The sequence below is a fragment of the Alternaria viburni genome (assembly GCF_023758015.1).
Source record: "Alternaria viburni strain BMP 2772 chromosome Unknown scaffold_12, whole genome shotgun sequence".
Taxonomy (NCBI): Eukaryota; Fungi; Ascomycota; class Dothideomycetes; order Pleosporales; family Pleosporaceae; genus Alternaria; species Alternaria viburni.
In genome coordinates this window covers 249,631-272,845 of record NW_026055781.1, presented here as the reverse complement: position 1 = coordinate 272,845, position 23,215 = coordinate 249,631, and the positions used below count along the sequence as shown (strand labels likewise).

At 49.3% G+C, this 23,215-nt stretch overlaps 11 protein-coding genes and 2 non-coding genes across 13 annotated transcripts; 8 read left to right on the top strand and 5 right to left on the bottom strand.

Annotated features, from left to right (window-relative positions):
• Window positions 1-2,741: 2,741 nt before the first annotated feature.
• On the top strand, window positions 2,742-3,032 carry J4E79_006124 (uncharacterized protein; the record flags this gene model as incomplete). The annotated part of the gene is made up of 1 exon (XM_049354996.1): window positions 2,742-3,032. One exon carries the CDS (start codon window positions 2,742-2,744, stop codon window positions 3,030-3,032), a length of 291 nt encoding a protein of 96 aa, XP_049210392.1.
• A 269-nt stretch (window positions 3,033-3,301) lies between these two features.
• J4E79_006123 (uncharacterized protein) lies at window positions 3,302-4,507 on the bottom strand (the record flags this gene model as incomplete). The annotated part of the gene is made up of 1 exon (XM_049354995.1): window positions 3,302-4,507. One exon carries the CDS (start codon window positions 4,505-4,507, stop codon window positions 3,302-3,304), a length of 1,206 nt encoding a protein of 401 aa, XP_049210391.1.
• An 884-nt stretch (window positions 4,508-5,391) lies between these two features.
• Window positions 5,392-6,349, top strand: J4E79_006122 (uncharacterized protein; the record flags this gene model as incomplete). The annotated part of the gene is made up of 4 exons (XM_049354994.1): window positions 5,392-5,456; window positions 5,508-5,679; window positions 5,729-5,959; window positions 6,026-6,349. 4 exons carry the CDS (start codon window positions 5,392-5,394, stop codon window positions 6,347-6,349), a joined length of 792 nt encoding a protein of 263 aa, XP_049210390.1.
• A 169-nt stretch (window positions 6,350-6,518) lies between these two features.
• J4E79_006121 (uncharacterized protein) lies at window positions 6,519-7,110 on the bottom strand (the record flags this gene model as incomplete). The annotated part of the gene is made up of 2 exons (XM_049354993.1): window positions 6,519-6,604; window positions 6,672-7,110. The coding sequence occupies 2 exons, from the start codon at window positions 7,108-7,110 to the stop codon at window positions 6,519-6,521; spliced, it is 525 nt and encodes a 174-aa protein (XP_049210389.1).
• A 1,114-nt stretch (window positions 7,111-8,224) lies between these two features.
• On the top strand, window positions 8,225-8,312 carry J4E79_006120. Its single transcript has one exon. It is a non-coding gene; the product is annotated as a tRNA-Gly (tRNA).
• A 425-nt stretch (window positions 8,313-8,737) lies between these two features.
• J4E79_006119 (uncharacterized protein) lies at window positions 8,738-10,288 on the top strand (the record flags this gene model as incomplete). Its single annotated transcript, XM_049354992.1, has 1 exon — window positions 8,738-10,288. One exon carries the CDS (start codon window positions 8,738-8,740, stop codon window positions 10,286-10,288), a length of 1,551 nt encoding a protein of 516 aa, XP_049210388.1.
• A 551-nt stretch (window positions 10,289-10,839) lies between these two features.
• On the bottom strand, window positions 10,840-11,852 carry J4E79_006118 (uncharacterized protein; the record flags this gene model as incomplete). Its single annotated transcript, XM_049354991.1, has 3 exons — window positions 10,840-11,036; window positions 11,084-11,392; window positions 11,507-11,852. The coding sequence occupies 3 exons, from the start codon at window positions 11,850-11,852 to the stop codon at window positions 10,840-10,842; spliced, it is 852 nt and encodes a 283-aa protein (XP_049210387.1).
• Window positions 11,853-12,665: 813 nt separating this feature from the next.
• J4E79_006117 (uncharacterized protein) lies at window positions 12,666-14,411 on the top strand (the record flags this gene model as incomplete). The annotated part of the gene is made up of 1 exon (XM_049354990.1): window positions 12,666-14,411. The coding sequence occupies one exon, from the start codon at window positions 12,666-12,668 to the stop codon at window positions 14,409-14,411; it is 1,746 nt and encodes a 581-aa protein (XP_049210386.1).
• Window positions 14,412-14,867: 456 nt separating this feature from the next.
• Window positions 14,868-14,941, bottom strand: J4E79_006116. The gene has a single exon. It is a non-coding gene; the product is annotated as a tRNA-Ile (tRNA).
• A 1,809-nt stretch (window positions 14,942-16,750) lies between these two features.
• J4E79_006115 (uncharacterized protein) lies at window positions 16,751-18,303 on the top strand (the record flags this gene model as incomplete). Its single annotated transcript, XM_049354989.1, has 4 exons — window positions 16,751-16,762; window positions 16,822-17,172; window positions 17,230-17,494; window positions 17,549-18,303. The coding sequence occupies 4 exons, from the start codon at window positions 16,751-16,753 to the stop codon at window positions 18,301-18,303; spliced, it is 1,383 nt and encodes a 460-aa protein (XP_049210385.1).
• A 518-nt stretch (window positions 18,304-18,821) lies between these two features.
• Window positions 18,822-20,607, top strand: ELP3 (Elongator subunit; the record flags this gene model as incomplete). Its single annotated transcript, XM_049354988.1, has 2 exons — window positions 18,822-19,125; window positions 19,181-20,607. 2 exons carry the CDS (start codon window positions 18,822-18,824, stop codon window positions 20,605-20,607), a joined length of 1,731 nt encoding a protein of 576 aa, XP_049210384.1.
• Window positions 20,608-20,925: 318 nt separating this feature from the next.
• On the bottom strand, window positions 20,926-21,413 carry J4E79_006113 (uncharacterized protein; the record flags this gene model as incomplete). The annotated part of the gene is made up of 4 exons (XM_049354987.1): window positions 20,926-21,003; window positions 21,053-21,145; window positions 21,258-21,315; window positions 21,373-21,413. The coding sequence occupies 4 exons, from the start codon at window positions 21,411-21,413 to the stop codon at window positions 20,926-20,928; spliced, it is 270 nt and encodes an 89-aa protein (XP_049210383.1).
• An 880-nt stretch (window positions 21,414-22,293) lies between these two features.
• J4E79_006112 (uncharacterized protein) lies at window positions 22,294-22,815 on the top strand (the record flags this gene model as incomplete). Its single annotated transcript, XM_049354986.1, has 1 exon — window positions 22,294-22,815. One exon carries the CDS (start codon window positions 22,294-22,296, stop codon window positions 22,813-22,815), a length of 522 nt encoding a protein of 173 aa, XP_049210382.1.
• Between the last annotated feature and the right edge of the window lie 400 nt (window positions 22,816-23,215).

Genomic DNA, 23,215 nt, shown 5'->3' with positions numbered 1-23,215 from the left:
CTAGACTTTTATAAGAGAAACTTTCTAAAAAAAGTAAAAGATACTAAAACTCTTAGCTAGAAGTAGATAGTACTACTATATATAAGTAAGGTATTAGATATAAACTTAAAGGTAAGATAAGGTACTACTATAGCCTAGCTAGTAGAATAGTAGAAAAATAACTTTAGAAATAATCTAAGTATTATTATAAAGTTTAGATACTTACTATAAAAGAGCTAAAGACTTATTAGTATAGATAGAGAATAAGTAGGTAGATAGATAAGTAATAGTAAGTATAGATAGTAGTTATAGTAGTTATATAATATAGTAGCTAATATAGCTAGAGCTTATAGATAATTACGTATAGAATATAAATTACTAGTAATTGTATAGATTTTGCGTAGGTATCTTAAGTTATCTTAGAGACTTTATATCTTAAACTATAATATTAAGATCTATAATAGTCTTAATAATAATATTATCTACTTCTTATCTCTCTCTTTATAAGGTATTAGTGCACTAGCCTATAATAACTAGCTAGATAATAATTTTAATTACTTATATTTATAAGTTATAGACTTATTATCTAGTACTTATCTTTTTAATAATAACTTTAATAATCTATATTTTAATCTTACTATAACTACTATACCTTCTATCTCTACTATATTTATTTATATACTATAGAATTATAAAAAAGCTATAACTATACTCTAAGTAGATAGCTAGCGTACTATAATATATACTAAGTTTAACTTACTTTTATAGAAGAGAGTATATAAAGTAGTAACTTTTTCTACTAGTACTAAGATTCTTTTAATAAAAATTATATTTAAAGCTAAATCTACTTTTACTAGTAATTTTACTAAACTTAAAGCTTATATTATTATTTATAGAAACTACTAATATTCTAGTAACTATAATAAAATATTCTTTTTAACTATATAGTTTATATTTATTTATATTTTACTTATAATATATACTTTACTTAATTAGATTACTAGCTAATCTAACGTTTATATTATCTTTTTAAATACTACTCTCTAGAAAATACTTTATATTATACTACCTCTATTTATAATACTAGCTCTAGATAAAGTCTAAATACTTATAAAGTTCTTATATAGTTTTATATAAGCCTTTTATATATAGTATAATATACTTACTATATAACTTCTTTAGATAGAGTTTTATATATTTTTCTTTAACTTATATATCTATATCTATACTACTAAAGTACTTATTATCTTTATATATATTAATAATATTTATATATATACTACTAGCTATATACTTATTTATAATTTTTATAAAAAACTATCTAAGATATTTACTATTATATTTAAAGATTTTAATACTTTTTACTTTAGTATATATATTAAATATATATAAAGTACTATTAAGATTTATTAAGCTAAGTATATTTAATATCTACTAGACTATTTTAGTTTCTATAATCTTCTATTTATATAGACTTTTTATAACTATTATAATAAGCTTTATTAAGAAAAGAATACTATTACTAAAGTATAATTTTATAAGAAGTACTTCTAAAAATTTAGTTTACTTAATTACTTTTTTACTATAATATAAATTAACTTTATATATACTACTTTTTTTTATAGCTAGTATAATACTAACTTTAATTAAACTTATTTTAATACTTTTACGCGCGCTTATATATATATATAGTATACTACTAATATAGATATTACTTATTATAAAAGTAATACTTAGCTACTTAGCTACTATAACTCTAACTAAGCTAGTTATTTTAATACTTATTACTCTACTATAGAATATATCTTTACTCTTACTAGAAGACTAGTATTATAGTTTTTAGATATTTAGAAAGTTACTACTTTTTTTATATATAAAGCTAAATATATAGCTTTTTCTAAAGTAGTTAAAAAAGTATTATAAGTTAAAGAATCTATTAATAATTTATATATAGGTTTTTATTTTAATAATATTTCTATTTATATTAATAATAAGTCTACTATTAAGCTATTAAAAAATTCTAAGTTCTATTAATATAGTTAATATATTAATATTTATTACTATTTTCTTTATAAATATATTTATAATAGTAATATTACTATTATATAGATTAGTAGTAAAGTAAATCTAGCTAATATACTTATAAAAGTATTAAACTTTATAAAGTTTAATACTATTTATAGTACTTTAAGTATCTCTTATTATATAAATAGTATATATTTTAAGTTAGAATTTAGAAGAGCTATTAGTTAAGTATCTATATACGTAATCTACTTATTTACTATATATTTACTTACTAGCGTTACCTCTCTACTATATATACTAGGGGTTTCTCTCTTTATATAGATTATTAATATATTATACACTTCTCTCTGTTCTACAATACCCAGGGCTACCGCAGCTCGCCCTACGGCGCGTCACTAAGGAACAACGCCGGGCGGGGTAAAGGTCCCGGGTCTTTCGACGTACAACGCGAATACATCAACGAGCAATCTCCAGACGCGGAGTCCGCGCGCAGGAACCCTCTGCACAGTTACTTCATTCAAACCGGGAAGCACAAGGGGAACACACTAGCGCACATCAGTCGCTTCGACGAACAGTACCTTGGATGGATATCCAGCGCGTGCTGCAGAAACCTACCACGCGATCACGTTATCCGGAGAGCCATCGACCAGTGGAACGCAGAACGCAGAGCTAGTGGAGCGTTGCCTCCTGTTTCCAGCGCTCCATCGCGTTTCAAGAGTGGCACGTACCATCTCTACATGCAAGAGAAGTACCTCAGGAAGTGGTGGAAGGTCACGGCTCAGGAACTCATCGACGCTGGTGCCGAATACAAGGTCAACGAGAATACAAAGACAAAGGCGAAGAAGTTCTCGCTGTACCAGGTCTACGAATATGTCAAGAAACATAATAAGCTTGACAGGGAAGAGCTCGAAGCTGTGGTTGAGGACGAGAAAGACCGCATAAACAGGGCAAGGACGACGTACACGAGTTACCAGAACGGTGATTTCGCCGGCGGCGGTATTGATTACGACGACTGCCCCTGGTGGTGAGATCATGTATTACAGGTAAGCGGTGTTCCCTCCACCAAACGGGAGCCAAACTGACTGCAATGCAGGAAACAACGTGTGGGAGATTGTTCTTGCCAAGATGGCTGATACCCGATGCAACAGGAGTTCTTCACTTTCATCAGATAAACTTTGTAATACCAGACAATTTAGAACCTGCTTCTCTGCCGAAAAATATGAAGAATCAATTCATTAGGTAGTAATAAAACGCCGTGTACCTTGGGTATCGAACTCCACAAACCGCTAAAGGTCGCTCAACAAAGATCCGGCTGGGGCACGCCGAACAACCACACCATGCCCCAAAGTCGTACGCTCCTCTCGTCCATTCGTGTCATAAGTGCTTGGTCAGTGGCCCGCTTGACCGCCTCGCGCTCGGAGAACAGGCTCAGAAAAGCATGAGGTCGCGCAGGTACAGGGACTCTGTCATCCACCTTTGTCTCCGCTAAAGGGTGCTCGGAAAGGGAACGTTGACGAAGTTCATTGGCACTCACATGTGGTGCATCGGCAAGTGTCCACCAAAAGAGTCTGCTCAAGGGTGTCTGACCTTCGTACAAGGCTGCATTGAAGTCGTCTTCATCGGCAACAGAAGACTGAATAAACTTCAGGTATGTTTGCAAAGCTCGTAGCACATCGTTTGCGCGGCAATCCCCTAGCTGGTCGTTGTCTTTCCAGATACGCGACGAGTGGTAGGGGTGGGACACTTCTCGTATGTTGCCCAAGTCGCCGATTGCCCAGTGGGACTCGTCTTGAACAAAGATGTTCGCCGGCTTGATATCATCGTGACAGTAGCCTGCACGGTGCAAAGTTCCCAGATTCTCAAGTAATTGGTTGAAGGCTGGCCGATAGCGTCCGTCGACCTGACTATAGGCCATAGGCGTTGCTTCCGACGACAGGTTGTTGGCAAGTGACCGAAGATTGCCGCCTTTGAGCAGAGGAGTGACGAGGTGCCATTCGGCCGGTTCACCTGGCGTTGCAGAAGCCATGAAATGTGCTCTCACGGGAAGGAAGCCGTTCTTCGTCGCGTCCGCTTCGTCGGCAGCGGAACCCCCAAATTGTAGTGATGCGGGTATTTCCGTTGGCCATTTGGTCGCATCTGGCGCGCAATTTCGGAATGGACTCCGCCCTGGTGTGAACGTCTTGATAACCGAGTCTCCGTAGGCGAACACCTTGCCCTCCCAGCCCTCGCCAAGCACTTTCCAAGACGCCCGGTTTGCTATTAGCTCTTCTTCCAACTTCGAACTTTCGTCATCGGGTTGCCAAGATCGAGCTTGTAGGCCTCCTTCGTTATGAGAGTTAAAGTCGGTCGCAGAGTACTTTTCTGAGAGTGCTTGTCGACTAGTGAGGTACAGATGTTGTTGCTGGAATAGGGCGAGTATGAAGAATACAACAGCGACCCGGTAGCGCAGATAGTATAGAGTCCGCGCGCTGTGTGGGACTGTGTTTAGGAGAAGGCGACCCATGGGTGCTGGTATAAGTCTCCGACAGAGAGATGAGAAGGAGAAGGAGAATGGCGCTCACTAAGCTTTGGGACTCATACCAAGAGAGTGCGCCTGCCGTGACTCTTGTAGAGCCGCAAGTGGCATCCCTCCAAGATTCATGGAAAGTGCTACGCGCCAACGCATTGAAACGGTGAGCGAGTGCAATGCAACGACTCAAGCTCCGAGTGGCTCTCGCGGAGCCAAACGGCATCTCGGAACCAGCTGCCAGGCGCAAAGCTCTATTCTTGTTCTCCCTACTGCGCCTCTATGACGTTCAACTCCAAAGTCTTGGCCTATGAATGGCCAAGATGTGGCTTTTAAAGTGAGGAAACAGGAAGTCGGGTAATATCATTCGGATGTCGGCTAGCAAAGTTAATATTGAAGTCCCCAAGCTGTGGCGTTACAACGCAGTGACTTCTCGCATAGTCTTTATTGGCCAGCCGTGATGGCAAGAACGGCTGTGTCCAGTAGTGTACAGTAGTGTCCATGTGGGTCGATAGGCACATAGCCTGGGCTTAACTCCGATATTGGATGTATGCAACGAGATGTTGTTCTCTGTATTACCATAGCCACGCCCCGGTCGTGCTCTAAGCCGCACAGCCGCAATCCTGCAACTCTACCGTCTCTAACTCATTGTTGGTGAATGCGAAAGAATCTAAGCTCACGCGACTGGGCAAGTAGGAGCCTAGAGCAAGTTATTGGTGTTGTTGGTAAAAAGGTGGGGTGACGTCAAGGATGCGCTGTCTCCAGCAAGGTAGCGTCAGGCACGAGGTTAGCGTGGCGCATGGATCAACAGATCTCTGTTACCACTGAACCGGCTTCCAGGCTTTGCCGTGACATCCTCAATCCTTGCATCCTCCCGCACCATGAGTTCCGAAACCCAGTTTGCTGAAAACAGGACCCGCCTGGTCTCCCACTTTGATGGCTACAGGTAAGGAGCGCCACGTGCCGCCACTTCCGTAGCCACAACTAACGGTTCCAGCACCCGAGATGCACAGAGCGACGGGTGGGCCAAACTGTGGGAACAGAAGGAACAGGATCTGTGGGATCGGGGCCAAGCCTCGCCTGCTCTGACTATGTTCCTCGAAGAACATCCTTATCGTGAGACGCTGTTCCGAGACCAGAGTCAACGGCAGTTGAAGGCATTTGTGCCTGTAGGTGTCTCCTGACGACCGTATTTAACAGAGACTCATCACGCGGTAGGGCTGCGGTAAGGGGCATGATGTGGCGCTATTAGCACGTCATGGCTTCAGGACATGGGGTCTAGAAATTTCCCAAGGAGCCGTGGATGCCGCAAACGAAAACGTCAAATCTCATCTAGACCCTTCAGCTGGCCACGTCGCTGACGTCGTGCTCGGCGATTTCTTCCAAAAGGGATTCGAGGCTCATTTCGGGCCCGACTTCCAGGGGTTCGATCTAATCTATGACTATACAGTACGTTCGGCATGCAAAGAGTCCCGGCCGACATTCTCATAACGAGTGCTAACAACGTCGATCTAGTTCCTGTGCGCCCTGCTTCCTGAGATGCGAAGAGATTGGGCCGATCGCATGAAGAGCCTTTTGTCGCCAACCGGTGTTCTCGTGTGCCTCGAATTTCCAATGTGGAAGCCTCTGAAAGCTCAAGGTCCGCCATGGGGTCTGAACGGTGTACACTGGAACCTCCTAGCCGATGGCGCTGATGGTCTGTTCGACGACTCCGGCAATCTTCTCGGAACAGGAAAGGAGCAGGGCTCGTTCGAAAGGGTTGTGTATTGGAAGCCCCCGGTCTCTTTCAAACAAAGTCGCGGCGACGACATGATTAGCGTCTGGAAGTTGAAGCAATAGGCGGCGAGGAAACTCAGACATGTATCGATGCTCTATCCGCATCGTCTGCGACAATTTGAGAGATCACGGAGCACTTCATTTGGTAAACGATGGTAGCACAATGACTGATCGGGGTTCGTTCGCATTGTATAAACGCTAAATTGTAACAGTGTACTGGACAACGATCACCTCACATCCCGTCAGTCAGCATAGCCTCAATCAACTGCACATGCCGGTTCGCATTCGTCTCGCTCCACTCGGTCTCGTAGTTCAGACCTGAAATATCGACATGGCAAGTCAGTCTACGTTTCACGTCCAGTTGGCACATCGAGTTTTATCGTACCGTATGGCCAGAAGTGTCCACCACCGCAAGTAATCTTCGCATTTGCTCCATCAAAGCTCTTGATCAGCGGTAATGCCGTGCGCCAATCGCCCGCAGCACACTTTCTGTCAAAAGCCGCTGTCTGGCCAACTCCCAGCGTGTGGCTTATCTCATGCATCGCAGTCCTTTCCGTCATGTAAGCGCGGTTCGAGCCGAATCGTAGATCACCGTTGTAGTTCGCCTCGGCAGTAGGAACACCCGGGGCGTAGGCCACACGAATCGTCTTGTTTGCGTCGGAGTACTTCTCGTAGCGAGCGACGGCCTTTGTCATTGCAGCTTCGATCTTGGTGTATGCGTCTCTTTGGTCAGCGGTGGGGTTGGACGCCTTTGCCAAGGACCAGGTCAGGCGTGCGGAGGCGGTGCAGGCATATGCCGCGACGAGGAGAATAGAGAACTGCATGATCGTGGGTGTAGTTACTTGGGTTGGATCAAGAGCTGTGGTTGTCGGCGCTGTTCAGGGCTTGCAGCGATGAGGGCTGCTGCGGCATGCCCAATGATATACCATGTGTTCTTCCATGGTAAATCTCCACCGCTGATTACCACGCACACCTTTACTGCTGTAGTGGCTGCAATTAAGGACGGTCTTTCGGCCTCATTAGGTAGGTGGGTTGATAAGCTGGGAAATTGTCCCACGCACAGGAGAGCATCGTTCAATCCTTCCCACTCGCGATGATTGTTATCCAGCCAGATATGCTACCTTCCTCTGGCGGCTGGGTCACGTTTAATGTACATTGTCTTGGTGTTGCGGCATACAAGGGCTGAAACGTTCAAGCGTCGGAGAATTGATTGCATGTAGATAATGTCCCCGCACTCCGGAAGATTTCCACATCGGCAATGAGTGCGCCTCCCGCCTCCCTTACAGCCGCCATTGAGTGCCGGTTTCTAGTCGAATGTCTTCCTGCCGCTACCTTCTCTCTACTAGCGGCTGAAATCGTATCATTTATACCACTTATGTCTGATTGTATCTGAGATGCTAGATGAGTCAAGCTGGTACTGCCCAGTTGATCTCGACTACCAAAGACATTGGAGTCTCGATGCAAAGGTGCTGGCTAATTATGTCCTCGGCCGTCAGAGACCTCTTTCCCTTATTTCAGACAATATGGCTGCACGAAGTAAAGCTTTCGACAACGTGAACTGCGTGTTGTTATGTAGGAGCCAGTCTCGTTCCGAACTAATTGTTGCCTCAATTGCTCTTAGGTGTATTCATTGGCGAATATAGGCGGTAATCGGAGAAACTGAGACAAAACTTGATGGAAACGATATGTAGAGCCGATACATATTTGATGCGAGGCGCAACAAATCCAGACTTATCCGAGTTCGGCAGAGGCCTTGTCCGACCCACGCGGCTAATCAGGATGCATTGGAGTGGGACCAAACTCTGGAAAACTGACTTTTCTTCTGTCTAGACAATAGCCAGGCGATGTTTCATGAGTGAGACCTTGAATTGTCAGGTTATAAACAATGAATTTGTCCAGTCTTCCATCAAGTAGCTCAGTTCTCTGGTCTCCGCCTCCGCATCGGTGGTTTAGTGGTAAAATTAGCCGTTGCCATCCCTCACAGGACAGTTTCGGCTAGCCCCGGGTTCGATTCCCGGCCGATGCAACCCTTTCTTTTTGCATTATCTCGCTTCTTTTTGGCGTTGTAGATGTTGTAGATGTTGCTGGAGTTGGGCGAATGACGGCCCGTGCGCCTTCGACAGCCAGCAACCTTCTTCTCGCCTCACTGCGCCACATGCACCGCCACGCGCCCACCTCGCGTTTGAGACCCGCCATCTCTTTTCAGCTACGCGCCCATCTCGCGGCGATGGCTCATAATGCGTTGGCACACCGGTGCGCAGCGTTGGTCTCGACAATCGAGATTCACTGGCCGGCGCCGCTCCTCAAGTAACTTTCGCTTCACGTGGCGGTGAGGTTGTGAACGGGCGCGAGATTCACACCAGTCTGGGCTTTGTATCTGCAATTTGGCTTTGACTTTAGTCCTACTGTCTGCCCGGCAATCACGGATCGCCCTCCTACAACTACACCAACATGTTCACGGGAACGACACCAGAATCGCTCATCCCGCGCTCGGATTCGCGCAACCCGGCTACAACTTGCAAAGGCATTACTAAATCAGGGCGACCCTGCAGACGTCCTATCGATGCGAAAGCATCTGATGATGACGGTGTCATCGCTGTAGTATCCGTTGTTAGCAACGACAGCGACGATGACGAGATTGGCGCCGCCGCCTATTTCTGCTGGCAACACAAAGACCAAGCCGAGCATTTGGCTGCGCAAGCATCGAGTGGACCGACTACCCAGCTTTACCCGCTGAAAGAGAGGAACAGTATCGACACGCTCGTGGAACGACTGGGTGTCCTTGATTTTGGAGAACCGGAGGAAGTCGCGCCCAAGAAGAATGGAAGGAGGAGAACATCTGGATCTCGTCCGCCGCGGCGCATCAATCGACCAGCTACCTGGGACAACGTAGAAGGGCCGTTGATGTCTGTACCGAGCGATGTCATGGCAGCAAGAAAGCGCAGAGACCATCGACCGCCGAAGCCACCGCCGCAGAGGAAAAAGAAGAGTTTTTGGGCTTCATTGTGCTGTGGGTCTGCGGATGACGATGAATACACAGAGGTTGTGCGACACAAGAGACGGACAGGCGAAAAGCCCGTATCGGAGGACGATGCACAAGAGACTCCTATGCAGCAGGTACCACAGCAACCGCCTCGAGTACGACAAGACCATCGAAGACCGAGCGGACAGACCTCGAGACCGTCATCTTCCTCGCGGCCACCTCCCACATCGCGACCACCAAGTGACCAACCTGGCCGCAAACCACTAGGAGAAAAGCCCGCTCGACCTGTCAATCGGACAACTCGCGAAGAGTCAGAAACAGCCAAGCTACTCCGCTACATCCCGAACACAGTACCACCACAACTCGCGTCGACCCTGCTCGCCCAGCTCTCAAAGCCCATTTCACCCCACGACGAAGAAGGCTACATCTACATCTTCTGGCTCACCCCCGAAGCCGCCGGTCCTGCACCATCCTCCGCTGCGTCGACGCTTCTTTCACCACCATCACGTGCAGATCAAAGCAGGCGAACTTCAGATGTCATGCGCCAATTCTCCGTCAAAGGCGGACAGCCCAACACCACCCGCTCAAGATCCGGATCCGCAAACTCCCCACCAGACAAAGACACCATCCTCCTCAAAATCGGGCGCGCAAACAACGTCCACCGCCGTATGAACGAATGGACTCGCCAGTGCGGATACAGTTTGTCGCTTGTACGGTACTATCCCTACGTTTCTTCTTCCACACCCTCTCCACAGCCCTCGCCCGCACAGTCACGGCGGCAATCAGGTGCGAATGCTGGGGCTGCCTCTGACGGCGTGAGGAAAGTGCCGCATGCGCATCGTGTGGAGCGCCTGATTCATCTCGAGCTTGCGGATCAGCGTGTCATCAAGCAGTGCGATGCTTGTGGCAAGTCGCATAAAGAGTGGTTTGAAGTCGAGGCTACGAAGGAGGGGGTGAAGAAGGTGGATGAGGTTGTTAAGCGGTGGGTTGAGTGGGCTGAGAATAACAATGAAGGATGAGCGGGATATTGCTAGAGAGTTGGGACGCCGAATAACGATCACAGAGCCCAGTTAGACGTAATTTGTTAGATTACTAAGAGGTATAAGTAATAAAGCAGCTTGATTGCACGTGAGTGTGTCCCAGACGCTTCCTCGAGAACGACATCACCAACAACACTGTGTATAACGTAGAATGAGGAAATTTCATTGGGGAATTGGGTATCTTGTGTAGCTATCGCAGCAATCAAACAATCAGGAGCACCAGAGGCTCGTCTTCTTCGCTAAACTTCCCGATATCCGCGGGTTCAGAATGCGACACAGTTATGGGGGTTGCCCGACATAGCGGACACTGTACAACGGAGCTTTTGGCAGCGGTAGTGGTGGCGAGGGATAAGGGGGTGAAGCGCGGTCGGTCTTTCAGGTGTGCGAATCCATAACTTTTCCATCCTTTTCGTCGCATTCAGTGACGATTGGTGTCCCCCAGCGGTGTTGAACCTCCTCTTACTCGTAACATCGTCCATGGGTGTATATACAGTGGGTTTATTACTGCACTCGGTGCCGTGGTATTGGTATCAGAAAAGGCCGATGCGCGGCCGCCAGTCGTTCTCGTTGACAGACTTTGGGTTGACGACGATCTGGTAAGGGAAGGGGTTGGCGTCGGTGGTTGTGATGGGTGGGATGTGGTCTTTTTCTCGGTTCACAATGGCGATGATCTTATGCGCTGCCTTTTCCAGAGACTTGGTCATGGCACGGCGGACCTTGAGCACATCTGACACTTTGTTAGTGGCGTGCGTTGCAACGAGCGGAGAGACATACCGGTTTCTGTGCGTGGCTGGGCAAGGGTAACGTCCAGCGTCCACTGCTCCCAGCAAACGTCCTCGTCCGCCTTGCTGAAGAAGTACGATGTCTTCTTTCGCTTCTTCTCAAAGAACTGCACGACAATCTGCCCCCTTCCTCTCGGCTGGTGCGTGCTGTCTATCGCCCGAACTAGCGCAAACGTCTTCTGTTCGATAAGTGTCTCGAGATCGACATCGTCAATGGCGGGAAGGGTCAGGTCGAGGAGGTCGCGGGTCAAGGGAGAGATGGACGTAAAGTAGCGGTGGAAGAATATCGTGTGCAGTATCGCTGGAGCCAGGTCAACTATGGTCTACGGGGTATTCGGGGCGGGGAGACGTGTGGTGGGGGAGAAAGTTGCGCCGATCTTCACGCCAGAGACACGGTGGAAGAGAAGAGACTCACCCTTGACGACATCCTTCACGCACGCCGCGTCGGCAAAGATCTCGAGGTTGTACTCTGGCCGCCTCCTGGGTTCCATGCTGGCATCAACAGTCCGGAAGCCCGAAGCGCGTGCTGAAGACCGGGTAATGCGCCGCGCGGCGTTCTGGGGCGAGCGTGTCGCAACGAGGCGCTCAAAGGCTGTGGCCGTCGGCGGTGCTGGCGTCGCAGTAGCAGTCTCGTGGCGGTAGGCGGGGCTTTGCTGGCGGGTTCGTCGTGGGTGCAAGAAGTACGGAGCTGAAGATTTGGGGTTGTGCGGGGCAGGAGCGGACGAACACGACGACGGAAACTGAGAAGGAGCGGCCGGCATGCGTGAGATCATCAAAGAAGCACAATCCTGGCTGGGCACCATTTTCGCCTAACCCACGCCTATCAGCGCCTGTTGACTGCATAGCCCATGGAGCCCTACAGCTATTTGTAGCCCGTCTCAGCCACAGCCCAACATGACACCCTCTGAGACACGATGTCAAGATTCGCACATGAAAGTGTCATCTGCCTTGGCCGTCTGAATCACCACCTCGTCACGTCTGACAGACCACCGCGGCGTGACTGGCACGGGGAGGCAGCAAGTATCCGCTTACGAACGGGCCGCGAACATCCCTCAGGTTCCAGGTTCCAGGGGCGCTAGCATAGTCGGCAAGGCTGCTTGACATAATCCTGCATGACCAAATCTAGTCGTCGAAGCGAAGAAATGTCTCGCATGCATATAGCCTGGACCACCAGTTTGCATGCTGCGTGTTGTGGTAGTGTGCACGCATGCATGCGACGGGGTGGCCAGTCGAAGTAGACGAGAGCGTGCACCTGGTGTACGATGCTTCCAAGCGTCCAAGGCCCGGGGTTGTCAGGCACGATCACATGTCAATGTGATTGCCCAGAATGCATGGTTGTGGCTTCCTGCCGCCTTGTCGACAGTATTGCTGCCTCCAGTGAATACCAGAATCAAACGCAAGTAGCAAAGACTAGAAATGCAAAAAGTCACTATGAGCCCACGGCTTGCGGAAAGAATCCGAGTCCTCGACCCTTCGGAAATAAGCTTTGAGGTTGAGCCTCAACCATCGCGCCAAGCCCAAGTCGCGCAAGTCGCGTCACCCTCCTGCCCGACCAACAACCCAACGAACAGAACATGGTCGGCACAAAGCGCAGACGCGACGAAGACGATGTCGACGAGGGCACACCGCAGAAATCACGCGCACGATTCGCTGAAGAGGCTCACGATGAGCTAGAACCCCTCGAAGCGCAGACACCATCCAGAAAGGGGAGGACACAACATCTGGCCGAGCATGGGACGCCCCGATCCATCTTGAAAAAGACTGGTCTGGTGAACGGCATCACCGCGACGCCCAAGTCTACCCGGAAGCTGGTCTTTGAGACGCCTACCAAATCCGCAAAACGAGACTCTCCGAATGGCACGCCCACCATCGTTCGCAACGCCGATCGCAGCGCGCGCAGAAAGAGCAATCGCCGTATACTGGAACGCACACTGAATGGCGACGAAAGCGATGAAGATGCGCTGGATGAGGAGGAGGACCTCGCCGAACACATCTTAGGAGAAGACACAGAGGACGCGGAGCAGGCCGAGGAGGGAGTGGTACAAGACGAAGCACCTGTACCAGAGACACCCTCGAAGCGTGGGAGAGGCCGACCTAAGGGGTCAGGAAAAGTAGGGCGGCCACGAAAGCAGCGCTCGCCGACACCTCCGACTGAGCTGCCACCGCACGAGGAGTACTTCTGGCAGAATCGCCCAGGCGGCACCAAAACCTCCAACAACACTCTCTCTGCGCAGAGCCTGTTGAATCACGATGAATACTTCTCAGCAATGCAAACGTACGAGGACCGCCACCAGTCTGAACGAGAGTTCTTGCTTGATTTGCATGGCCGAGCATACGATCAATGGATCTTCGAGCTGGAGGAAGGTTTCAACATATGCCTCTATGGGTACGGATCGAAGCGCATCATCACCGAACGATTCACCGCACGCCTCTATCAGTCTCTCCTGGACGCTGCGCCGTACAAAGGGACAAAGAAGACACCGAAGATTGTGGTTATCAACGGATACACAGCTGGCACAACTGTAAAAGACTTGCTGTTGACTTTAGCATCGGCAGTCATACCAGCCGGACCAAAGTTGCCCAATCAGCCTGCTCTACTACTCGATTTCATCCTCGAACACCTCACCAGCAACCCGCCGCCGCATCCAGTACCCGTCATTCTGAACTCCATCGACTCGCCCTACCTTCGAAAGTCTCCAGTACCTTCCATGCTCGCTCGCCTAGCTGCACATCCATCAATTAACCTTGTGTGTACAGCGGATACACCGAACTTCCCTCTTCTGTGGGATGTTGGCATGAAGACACAATACAAATTCCTCTTCCACGACGCAACAACCTTTGCGCCCTACGACGCGGAGATAGACGCGGTAGAGACTGTGAATGAGCTCCTCGGACGCAGCGGAAGACGAGTAGGCGGAAGAGATGGTGTCGGCTTCGTCTTACGCTCTCTACCGGAGCAAGCTCGAGAACTGTTCCGCATCCTCGTCATGGAGCAGCTAGCACTCTCACTCATGGAAGGCGGTGATATGGAGGAAGAAGACGAGGTTACTGCTACACCGAGGTCGAAGAAGGTCGCACAAGTCAAGAACGTTCTGCCAGAGTCTACCCAAGGCGTTGAGTACCGCGTGTTGTACCATAAGGCTGTCGAGGCCTTCGTTTGTACAAGTGAAGTCAGTTTCAGGACGCTGCTCAAGGAGTTCCACGACCATCAGATGATAGAGAGTAAGAAGGATGGTATGGGTACGGAGAGACTGTGGGTACCTTTCAGACAGGAAGAGCTAGAGGGTCTCGCGGAAGATCTCGCTGGAGAGGCGTTTTGATTTGCGCACCCCGTTCGACGAAGAAGTTGAACACCTACACCACCCTCCTACAAAGAATGAAGGGGGTACATGATCCGGGCGTCTACATTGCGTCCAAAACTTGTCAAGTTTCGTTCTGACACCAACGTACACTTCAGGGCGTTCGATTCGTTCTTTATATGCGGTGGGCGTATATCCTTAATTACATTGTACAACATATTTTCATGATATTGCGATGCCATTTCCCTCCCTTCCAGCGACCTTGCTGGGTTCAAGACTAGAACAAGGTTAAAGCAAAAAGAGCGAGGACGTTTCACAGAGAGCAAAAGTCTGACAGACAGAAAAAAGAATGTCAGTGGTCACTACGAAGTTTGAACCCGCGATCCGCCACCGTCGTCCTGCGGATCTTTCACCTCGATCTTGAGATCAAGTTTGACATAGTATTCTGACAAAAAGGCCAAAAGAAAGGACTGGTAATGGTCACTACGAGGGTCGAACTCGCGACCTTGGCGTTATTAGCACCACGCTCTAACCAACTGAGCTAAGCGACCGTGTTATCGGATGATTGATGGAAGGTTGAAGAATTGCGGCACTCATGAATGCGATGGAAGTGGTGGTATTAGCAGAAATCAACAGTGCAGTTGCTAGACGCGGGGTCGGAGCAAGTTTGCAACTTCCTCGCTGAAAACCAGAACTCACTTAGCTGATTTTCTCGGCCCCACCCACGCGATAGAGCAAGAGCGCATTGCGACTTCTCGATACTCGTTAAACGGGAACGTCATTTGTGAACACAGCCGATGGGCTACACACCTTAGTGCGGCAGTAAGGCTCTTGGTTGTGGTGTCCATTGCTGTATCTCTGAGCAGAGAAGTGAGCGCACCTGTGAAGAAATTACTTGCGGGGCCTCATACAAAGAACACACTGTCGAGATGAACAGGTGCCTGCAATTTACATGAACTTCAAAACAGAGATTCACTTAAAGCTGGAGGCAATGTAGACTTTCAGGTCATCGAACTTTAGCGATTGTCCAGTTTCTTTATTGACTATGGTGGTTGGATGTTTGGAAACCACTGGATGCGGGTATGAGCGTTCTCTCCTTACCACGGCACATCTATGTTTACCTTGCGAGAATTCATGAGCGATAGACAAGACGCCAAGCACTTCAATATATAGCTACTTTGTCACCTACCTCTAGCAACTATCATGATTACCGTGACTCAACGAGACATGTACCTTATCTCTCGTAGTATTTGAGCAACGTGAAGACGCTTCGCCTACTACGAAAACAACCTTTGCTTCTCCGATACAAATATACAAAGACACCGCAGCGACTACATAACAAATAGGCCCCTCAAAATAAATCTAGACTTCCAAGTGGCATACCCTCGTGGACTCCAGACTGCACTAGCGGCTGGTGTGCATACCGAGCATGAGCATGTGGCGCTGCCTAGATGGGTCACCAGGACCCCTCGTTGCCACTCCCACCAGCCGACCCTATTCATCCAAGTCATGCGCTGTAAGCCTTGCAGTGGCACCATTTTGAGAACTCGATCGCCCGAATAGAATTGCGATGCGACCCATCTGTCAAGGCAAGGTCTGCGCTTAGTAGCGCCCACGGCCAAAAGCGTGTTTTCGGGTCAGCCACCTAGAATTATGGTCGGATACTCCGCTTGTGGGTATTTCCATTCGAAATCGACAGAGGCTGCTGTAGTGTAGTCACCATGAGCAGGCGGTCGTGTTGCGGTCGAGGATTCTTCGTTGTTTGCTTTGCTTGAGGCTCCGATGGCACAACAACACCGGGGCAACCCGCAGTCATCTCCGCATGACGTCCTTGTGAGCAAAGCTGCGGTTGAATGGCTGGTACACTGGTAGACAGAATACCGGAAAATAGTTCCCTCTATCGTGGCCTGGATCAGCATGCGGAGCCCGCCCCGGCATTAGCGCGCCACCTTCCCGTGGCAGATCCCAGCTGGGATCACGATCCGTCGCTCTTTTGAGACGACTATGATGCTGTGTCAGCCACCTTTTTACTGCTTTAGGTTCGACGTTGACCTAAGTCCAGATCTTACCGGTAAATCTTCAGCATAGTTGAGGTAGTTCGAGATCCAGGCGTGTGGCCGTCGCGTCAACGGCTGAAGCATGACGACACTTCGCTTTGACCGTCTGAGTAGCCGTTAGCTGTAGTATCACCAAACGACTACTTGGGTCGTGATGTGGACTTGTATTCTCATCGACAAGTCGATTGCGTCTCCTCTTCTTGACTTTCCCATATTTCTTCTTTTCGGCGTGGTAGAAGTCTTGCTTTCGTTTCTGGACTTTCACCTTTCCTTCTTCTCTGGCTCAGGAGCCATACTATCGCCATGAATATCAACGTAAGTAGAACCCAATGGCAACATTGTCATGTGGGACAATGCTAATACTTTCGTGACAGGAACCCGTCCAGGGCAAAGCCTTTGCACTACCCTTCACGAAGGCTGCAGACCCTAATGCCAACCTCACCGATTCAGAGATGCGTCTGCCGTTATTGAGCCGCGTACCCGACAACATTCGTAACCACTTCATCGCCATGTGCGGAGAATTTGTCGGAACTGTCCTTTTCCTATACTTTGCTCTGTCCGGCGCACAAGTAGCGAACAGTATACCGTCGTCGGGAGGCCAGACGGTAGCGGAGGCAGGCAGCAATCCCCAACAGCTGCAGTATATCGCGCTTTGCTTTGGCTTCTCGCTTGCTGTGAACGCTTGGGTCTTCTTCAGGATCAGTGGAGGCTTGTTCAATCCGGCCGTGAGCAACTCCTCTCTCTTGCGCTGTTACTCTACCAGTTCGCTAAGACTAGTCTAGGTCACATTCGGCATGTGCTTGATCGGTGCACTCCCCTGGGTGCGCGGTGCTCTATTGTTCGTCACTCAGATCCTCGGAGGTATGGCGGCAGCTGGTCTGGTCCAGTGTATGTTTCCGGGTGATCTGAACGTTCGAACGAAACTCGGTGGCGGTACTTCTATTACGCAGGGTCTATTCATCGAGATGTTCCTTACTGCTCAGTTGGTCTTCACTATCTTTATGTTGGCAGCTGAGAAGCACAAGGGAACCTTCATCGCACCCGTGGGTACGTCAATAAACCCTGCTTGAGGTACATGGCTGTTGCTAACATATTGAACAGGTATCGGTCTCGCTCTGTTCGTTACAGAGTTATCTGGAGTATACTTCACAGGCGGATCTCTGAATCCCGCACGATCGTTTGGGCCTGCCGTCGTCAACCTTGAGTTCACGCACTACCACTGGATTTACTGGCTAGGACCCATACTCGGATCCATTATCGCGGCCGGATTCTACAAATTCATCAAGATCCTCGAATACGAGACTGCCAACCCAGGCCAGGATATGGACCACGCTGCCAAAATCGAGAAGAAGAAGAACTTGTTGCTTGCCGCCGGTATCAACGAGTACGACGCTCACCAGGTGGCTACGGAGCTTACAGAGAAGGCCGCTGTTGCCGATGCCGGTGGTCCGGATGGCGGAGTTGTTGCCAATGGCCAAGGTCAACGTGACCCACAGTACGTTCCTCATGTTGGCATGTACGGAACGCAATTCCGTTCGAACTCTGATATCAGCAACAAACGCGGATCTGGTAGCTCCGAATCAGGGGTTTTACCATCGCCGCAACGTCCGACTGCTGTGACTACGGGTAGCCAGGTTGGGAGGTTCAGCTACCTAGGTAGTCGCGGTGCCGTACCAGGCAACTCTGCCCAGATCAACGCTCTGAGAAGAGAGAGCAGACAGGACAGCCCTGCTATGACGACAAACGACGAGCTTTATGCTCCCCTGCAACACGGCGCCGACGTACCTCTTGGAGGTGCTGTCCTTGAGACTGAGCCTAGGCAACGAGTCAACAGGACGCCATCAAGCTTTGCATGATGATGAGAGTATGATAATGAGTAAAATCAAGAAGCGCGACCGGATACCCTCAAAGTAACATAGCGCGTTTTGCTGCAGCGATTTTGTTTAGCGTTCCCGTACATAATGAATCGATTCGTGGTCCTCTCGACGTCAAATGCTTCATGGTGATGTTTCTCTGGCAAGGCGGCCGATACTTCGTAGCGCTCAAGACTGAATTGCTTCCGATGTCACGTTGTGAATCACGGGTCTAGCAAAGCCATTCGTACTCCATGGGTACGGATGAAATAATTCGAAAACGAGTTAATGAGACCAGGTCGAGATTTGGGGCGCGCCTCGATGGAGCAGGTGAGTGAGTTCGTGGGAGAGTGACCTTCAGCGTTGCTGAAGTCTGGCAAGTTGAAGCGATCACACTAGTACAGAAGCGACCTAGCTCAGAATAAATCCCACCCCCACCCGTGACTTCCACATCCAGAGTCTGAGTCCTCAAGATTCGCCATCTGTAAACCGCAAACACCAAACAATAAATTCTGCCCACCATGGCGACTATGACAGTGACAGAGACGCAGCATAAGAGGAGGCTACCAAAGAATGTCAAATTGCCACCCGAGAATGAACGTTACATGCGTGCGTGCGCAGATATCGCCTCAGCGCTCATTCAGGACTATGAATCCCAGGCCGACGGTTCAAAACCTAAGAAGGATCTGAACTTGAACTCGCTAAGAGGGCAGATCGCGAAGAAGCACTACCTTAAGAGCCAGCCTCCGCTCACGGCGATTATCGCGGCTGTGCCTGAGCACTACAAGAAATATATCCTCCCGAAGCTCATCGCAAAACCGATCCGTACGTTGCCCTCAATGATATTGCATAATTATAGTGAGACTGATTTACTTTATAGGTACATCATCTGGTATTGCAGTAGTGGCGGTCATGTGCAAACCTCACCGGTGCCCACACATTGCCTACACTGGTAATATCTGTGTGTACTGTCCAGGAGGTCCAGACTCCGACTTCGAGTACTCAACACAGTCCTACACAGGTTACGAGCCAACATCTATGCGCGCTATTCGAGCGCGATATGATCCTTACGAGCAGGCTCGTGGACGAGTCGACCAGATTAAGTCGCTCGGTCACAGTGTCGACAAAGTTGAGTACATCATCATGGGCGGCACATTCATGTCACTACCAGAGTCATATCGGGACGAGTTCATCTCACAACTACACAACGCGCTTTCGGGATATCAAACCAAAGACGTTGACGAGGCTGTTGCCGCCGGTGAGATGAGTAACATAAAGTGCGTTGGTATCACCATCGAAACACGACCAGATTACTGTTTGGATCAACATCTTTCCTCCATGTTACGCTACGGATGTACGCGTCTCGAAATCGGTGTACAGTCCCTTTACGAAGATGTAGCGCGCGACACGAACCGAGGCCACACTGTCGCCGCCGTAGCGAAGACCTTCTGTCTCTCCAAAGACGCTGGTTTCAAGGTTGTTTCACACATGATGCCAGATCTTCCCAACGTCGGGATGGAGCGTGATCTCGATCAGTTCGTAGAGTACTTCTCGAACCCAGACTTCCGTACCGATGGGCTCAAGATCTATCCTACACTCGTCATTCGCGGCACAGGACTCTACGAACTCTGGCGGACCGGAAGATACAAGAACTACACACCAAACGCTCTCATCGATATCGTTGCCCGCATCTTGGCCCTAGTACCGCCATGGACGCGAATCTACCGTGTGCAGCGCGATATTCCCATGCCGCTTGTCACATCCGGTGTTGAGAATGGTAACTTGCGAGAGTTGGCGCTAGCAAGGATGAAGGACTTTGGTACCTCATGTCGCGATGTGCGAACACGCGAGGTCGGCATCAACGAAGTGAAGCATAAGATCCGGCCCGATCAGGTCGAGTTGGTACGTCGGGACTACACGGCTAACGGCGGTTGGGAGACATTCCTCGCATACGAAGACCCGAAACAGGACATCTTGATCGCCTTGCTTCGTCTACGACAGTGTTCGAAAGAACATACTTTCCGGCCAGAGTTAACGGGCCAGCCCTCTTCGCTGGTACGCGAACTGCACGTCTATGGGTCTGCTGTCCCTATACATGCTAGAGATCCGAAGAGGTTCCAGCATCAAGGTTATGGTACACTTTTGATGGAGGAGGCAGAGCGAATAGCCAGGGAAGAGCATGGAAGCAGTAAGATCAGTGTTATCTCGGGTGTTGGTGTGCGGAGTTACTACGGCAAACTGGGTTACTGGCTTGACGGCCCATATATGAGCAAGACGCTCGAGCCGCTGTGGGAGAGGGACTGGTAGATGGAAAGTCGTAGCTAGCGCGTTTTGGCGTTGGTGCATGTGTCGGCCCTGGTGCTTCGATTGACAGATATGCAGGGCTTATGCACATGTACAGATAGCACATATTAAGCTAATCCAATGTCTTGCTACGGAAATGTATGAACCCGCCTGTGCCCGCTGAACGCCGTGTCTCATATTACAATGTACAAGTGCCTCTGCCTTTCCTCCACAGGCGCAATGACGCATGCCTGTCCCGATGCCATCGTCGCATCCAAAGATTCTCTAGATGACTTCTCGTCTTATCTTGCCGCTCAACCGTGTTTCGCACCCTGTTCAAGATTATGACAGGCTTATCGCGCCGCGACGGCTTTCGCGCATGTGGAGGAAGGCCTGCAGACCGCAGAAGACAAAGAAGCCCTGGAAAGACGTTAGCTAAGTGCGATACTCTCTTTTGATTCCAACGTACAATGTATATGAAGACGGCACCGAATACCGCGCCGGCAACTGCGCCACCATCCTCGGGGTCTTCATGTCCTCCCATTACGGTACCGCTGTGTCCCTGCGAGTTGCGCATTAGCATCAGTTCTGCTTTACAGTTCTCATAACCAGTGGCGACTGTGGATTCGAAGGTGTTCGTCCTTGTCGGGACCATGGGCACGAGGCAGACGTACTTTGAACAGAGCTCCGATCGTGGAGAGAATGACGATGGCAAAGAGCGACACGACGATGCTAGCACTCCGTTAGCTTCCTTGCTATTCCTTCTTCCCTAGATTGTTTGGCGCATACCACGTCCATGCATTCATCGCGGAAACAACGGGCTTCACCATGATGGGCGACTTGGAGCTTCGGTATCGCGCGGCGGCGGGTAGCTTATCGGCGGCGGTGGCGGCGCTTCGATCGTGGTATCGTCGAGTGGTTCGCTACCTGTACCGGTGATGTAGATGATGTCGTAGGTGGAGATGGGGCTGGGAGGTGGTCGACGTCGATGGTGCGGCGCTGGATGAGGTGCCTGAGCCTGGAATCGTCATGTCTTGCGACGCCTGCCGATGCGCGTGGGTCCGTGCACCGCATCTGATGCAGGTGAACCGGGAACTTCCCGAACATCGACATTCATTCCATTCCCCATCGACGCCGCAAAACCCTCATAGAACGGCTCGCCATCACAGTTCGCGCTACCTTCGAAGCTGAATACAGATATCATGTCTCACTAGGCTGGACAACATAACTTATTGTACCATCATCGCGATAACGGAAGACGGCAACGGACTAGAAACCTGGCTTCACCACACTCAACGACGCCCATCAGCTCTTGGACTCCATCCACGCCCGCATACATAAGCTCCTCATCTATTGTCCTGAGAGCTCAAGATGGATAGTAGCGTTGATACCTTTCGCTTCCTCGATCTTCCCAAAGATATCCGGTTATTAGTATACGATTACTTGCAGCCCGAGAGTCACTTGGTATCGATTTTTGGAGACCACCGTTGCCTCTGGTATACCAAATTGAGGCCTTCCACAGCACTATTATTAGTCAACCGCCTTCTGTGCGACGAGATCAGAGCCTACTTCCGCAACGGCTTCCCAGGGCAACCTATCACGCTTGTCGCCGTGGAGGGACATGGCACGTTTGCACTGCGCTTTCTAGAAGCTCTCACCTCGGGTCATCACTTGGATACGCTGTCCAAAGAGAACCATGGCGACGCCGGCATGCCTGTCGAACTCTCCAAGTTTACGCAGATGATACCGACCCGTCAACTGAGGATGCGTGTTCAGAGTATCGATCAAACGCGTTGCGAAAGTAAGACGTCCCCACTTACTGAATTCGACGATACAACGCTCCAGAAAGTCTATCGTCTCTGTGTGCTAAGAATGCGCAAAGAGACACACTTTCAGTTAAGAGTTCTGTTCCCAAACGGGAAAGTAAAAGGCGACAGGGATTTGCGCTACTTACTCACGGGAAGAGCCAATACTCACCCGGAAGACGTTCGTTCATTTGAGGTGACTGTGATCTTTACGGCTACACCGCCACCCGATGCTATTCCGTCACGGGCTGAGATAGGGATAATATATGGAGAGAGTGCTATTGATGCGAAGAACATTAAGCTGCAATCGGAGGCCATGACAGAGCAGGAACTCGACGTTTGGCGAACCGGTCGTTTCTACAACTACGATGACTACCACGACAACCACGACAACCACGACTGCCACACCTACCACAACTACTACTGAGAGCTTTGGACATAGTCTTCGTGATGATATGGGTTATCTTGTCCCGTTTTGACCACGGCTGGATCTTGGCTTTATGACCTGATGCAAGTCTGAGTAAGAGGAGGTATAGCTGCATTCGCACGCGCTAGGTCTCCAGTCTGAAAACTGTGAAACCTGGGAACTCTGAATGCCTTTGTAGCGATCGCATAGAATGCTGAGTTGTGGATTCATAGTGTTAACCAATCTTTTGATACTGGTCACATCCAACGCTGGGCTTGATGAACAACTCTTCTCCGTCCCCACTATGTGAATATCCCATAAATTCTGCGAACGGTCTCGGCGTGCAGCCATGATAGCAGTTCCTGTTCTTCAGCGCCCTGTTTGGCTGCCATCCTAGTGATCAGATACAAGCAACCTTATG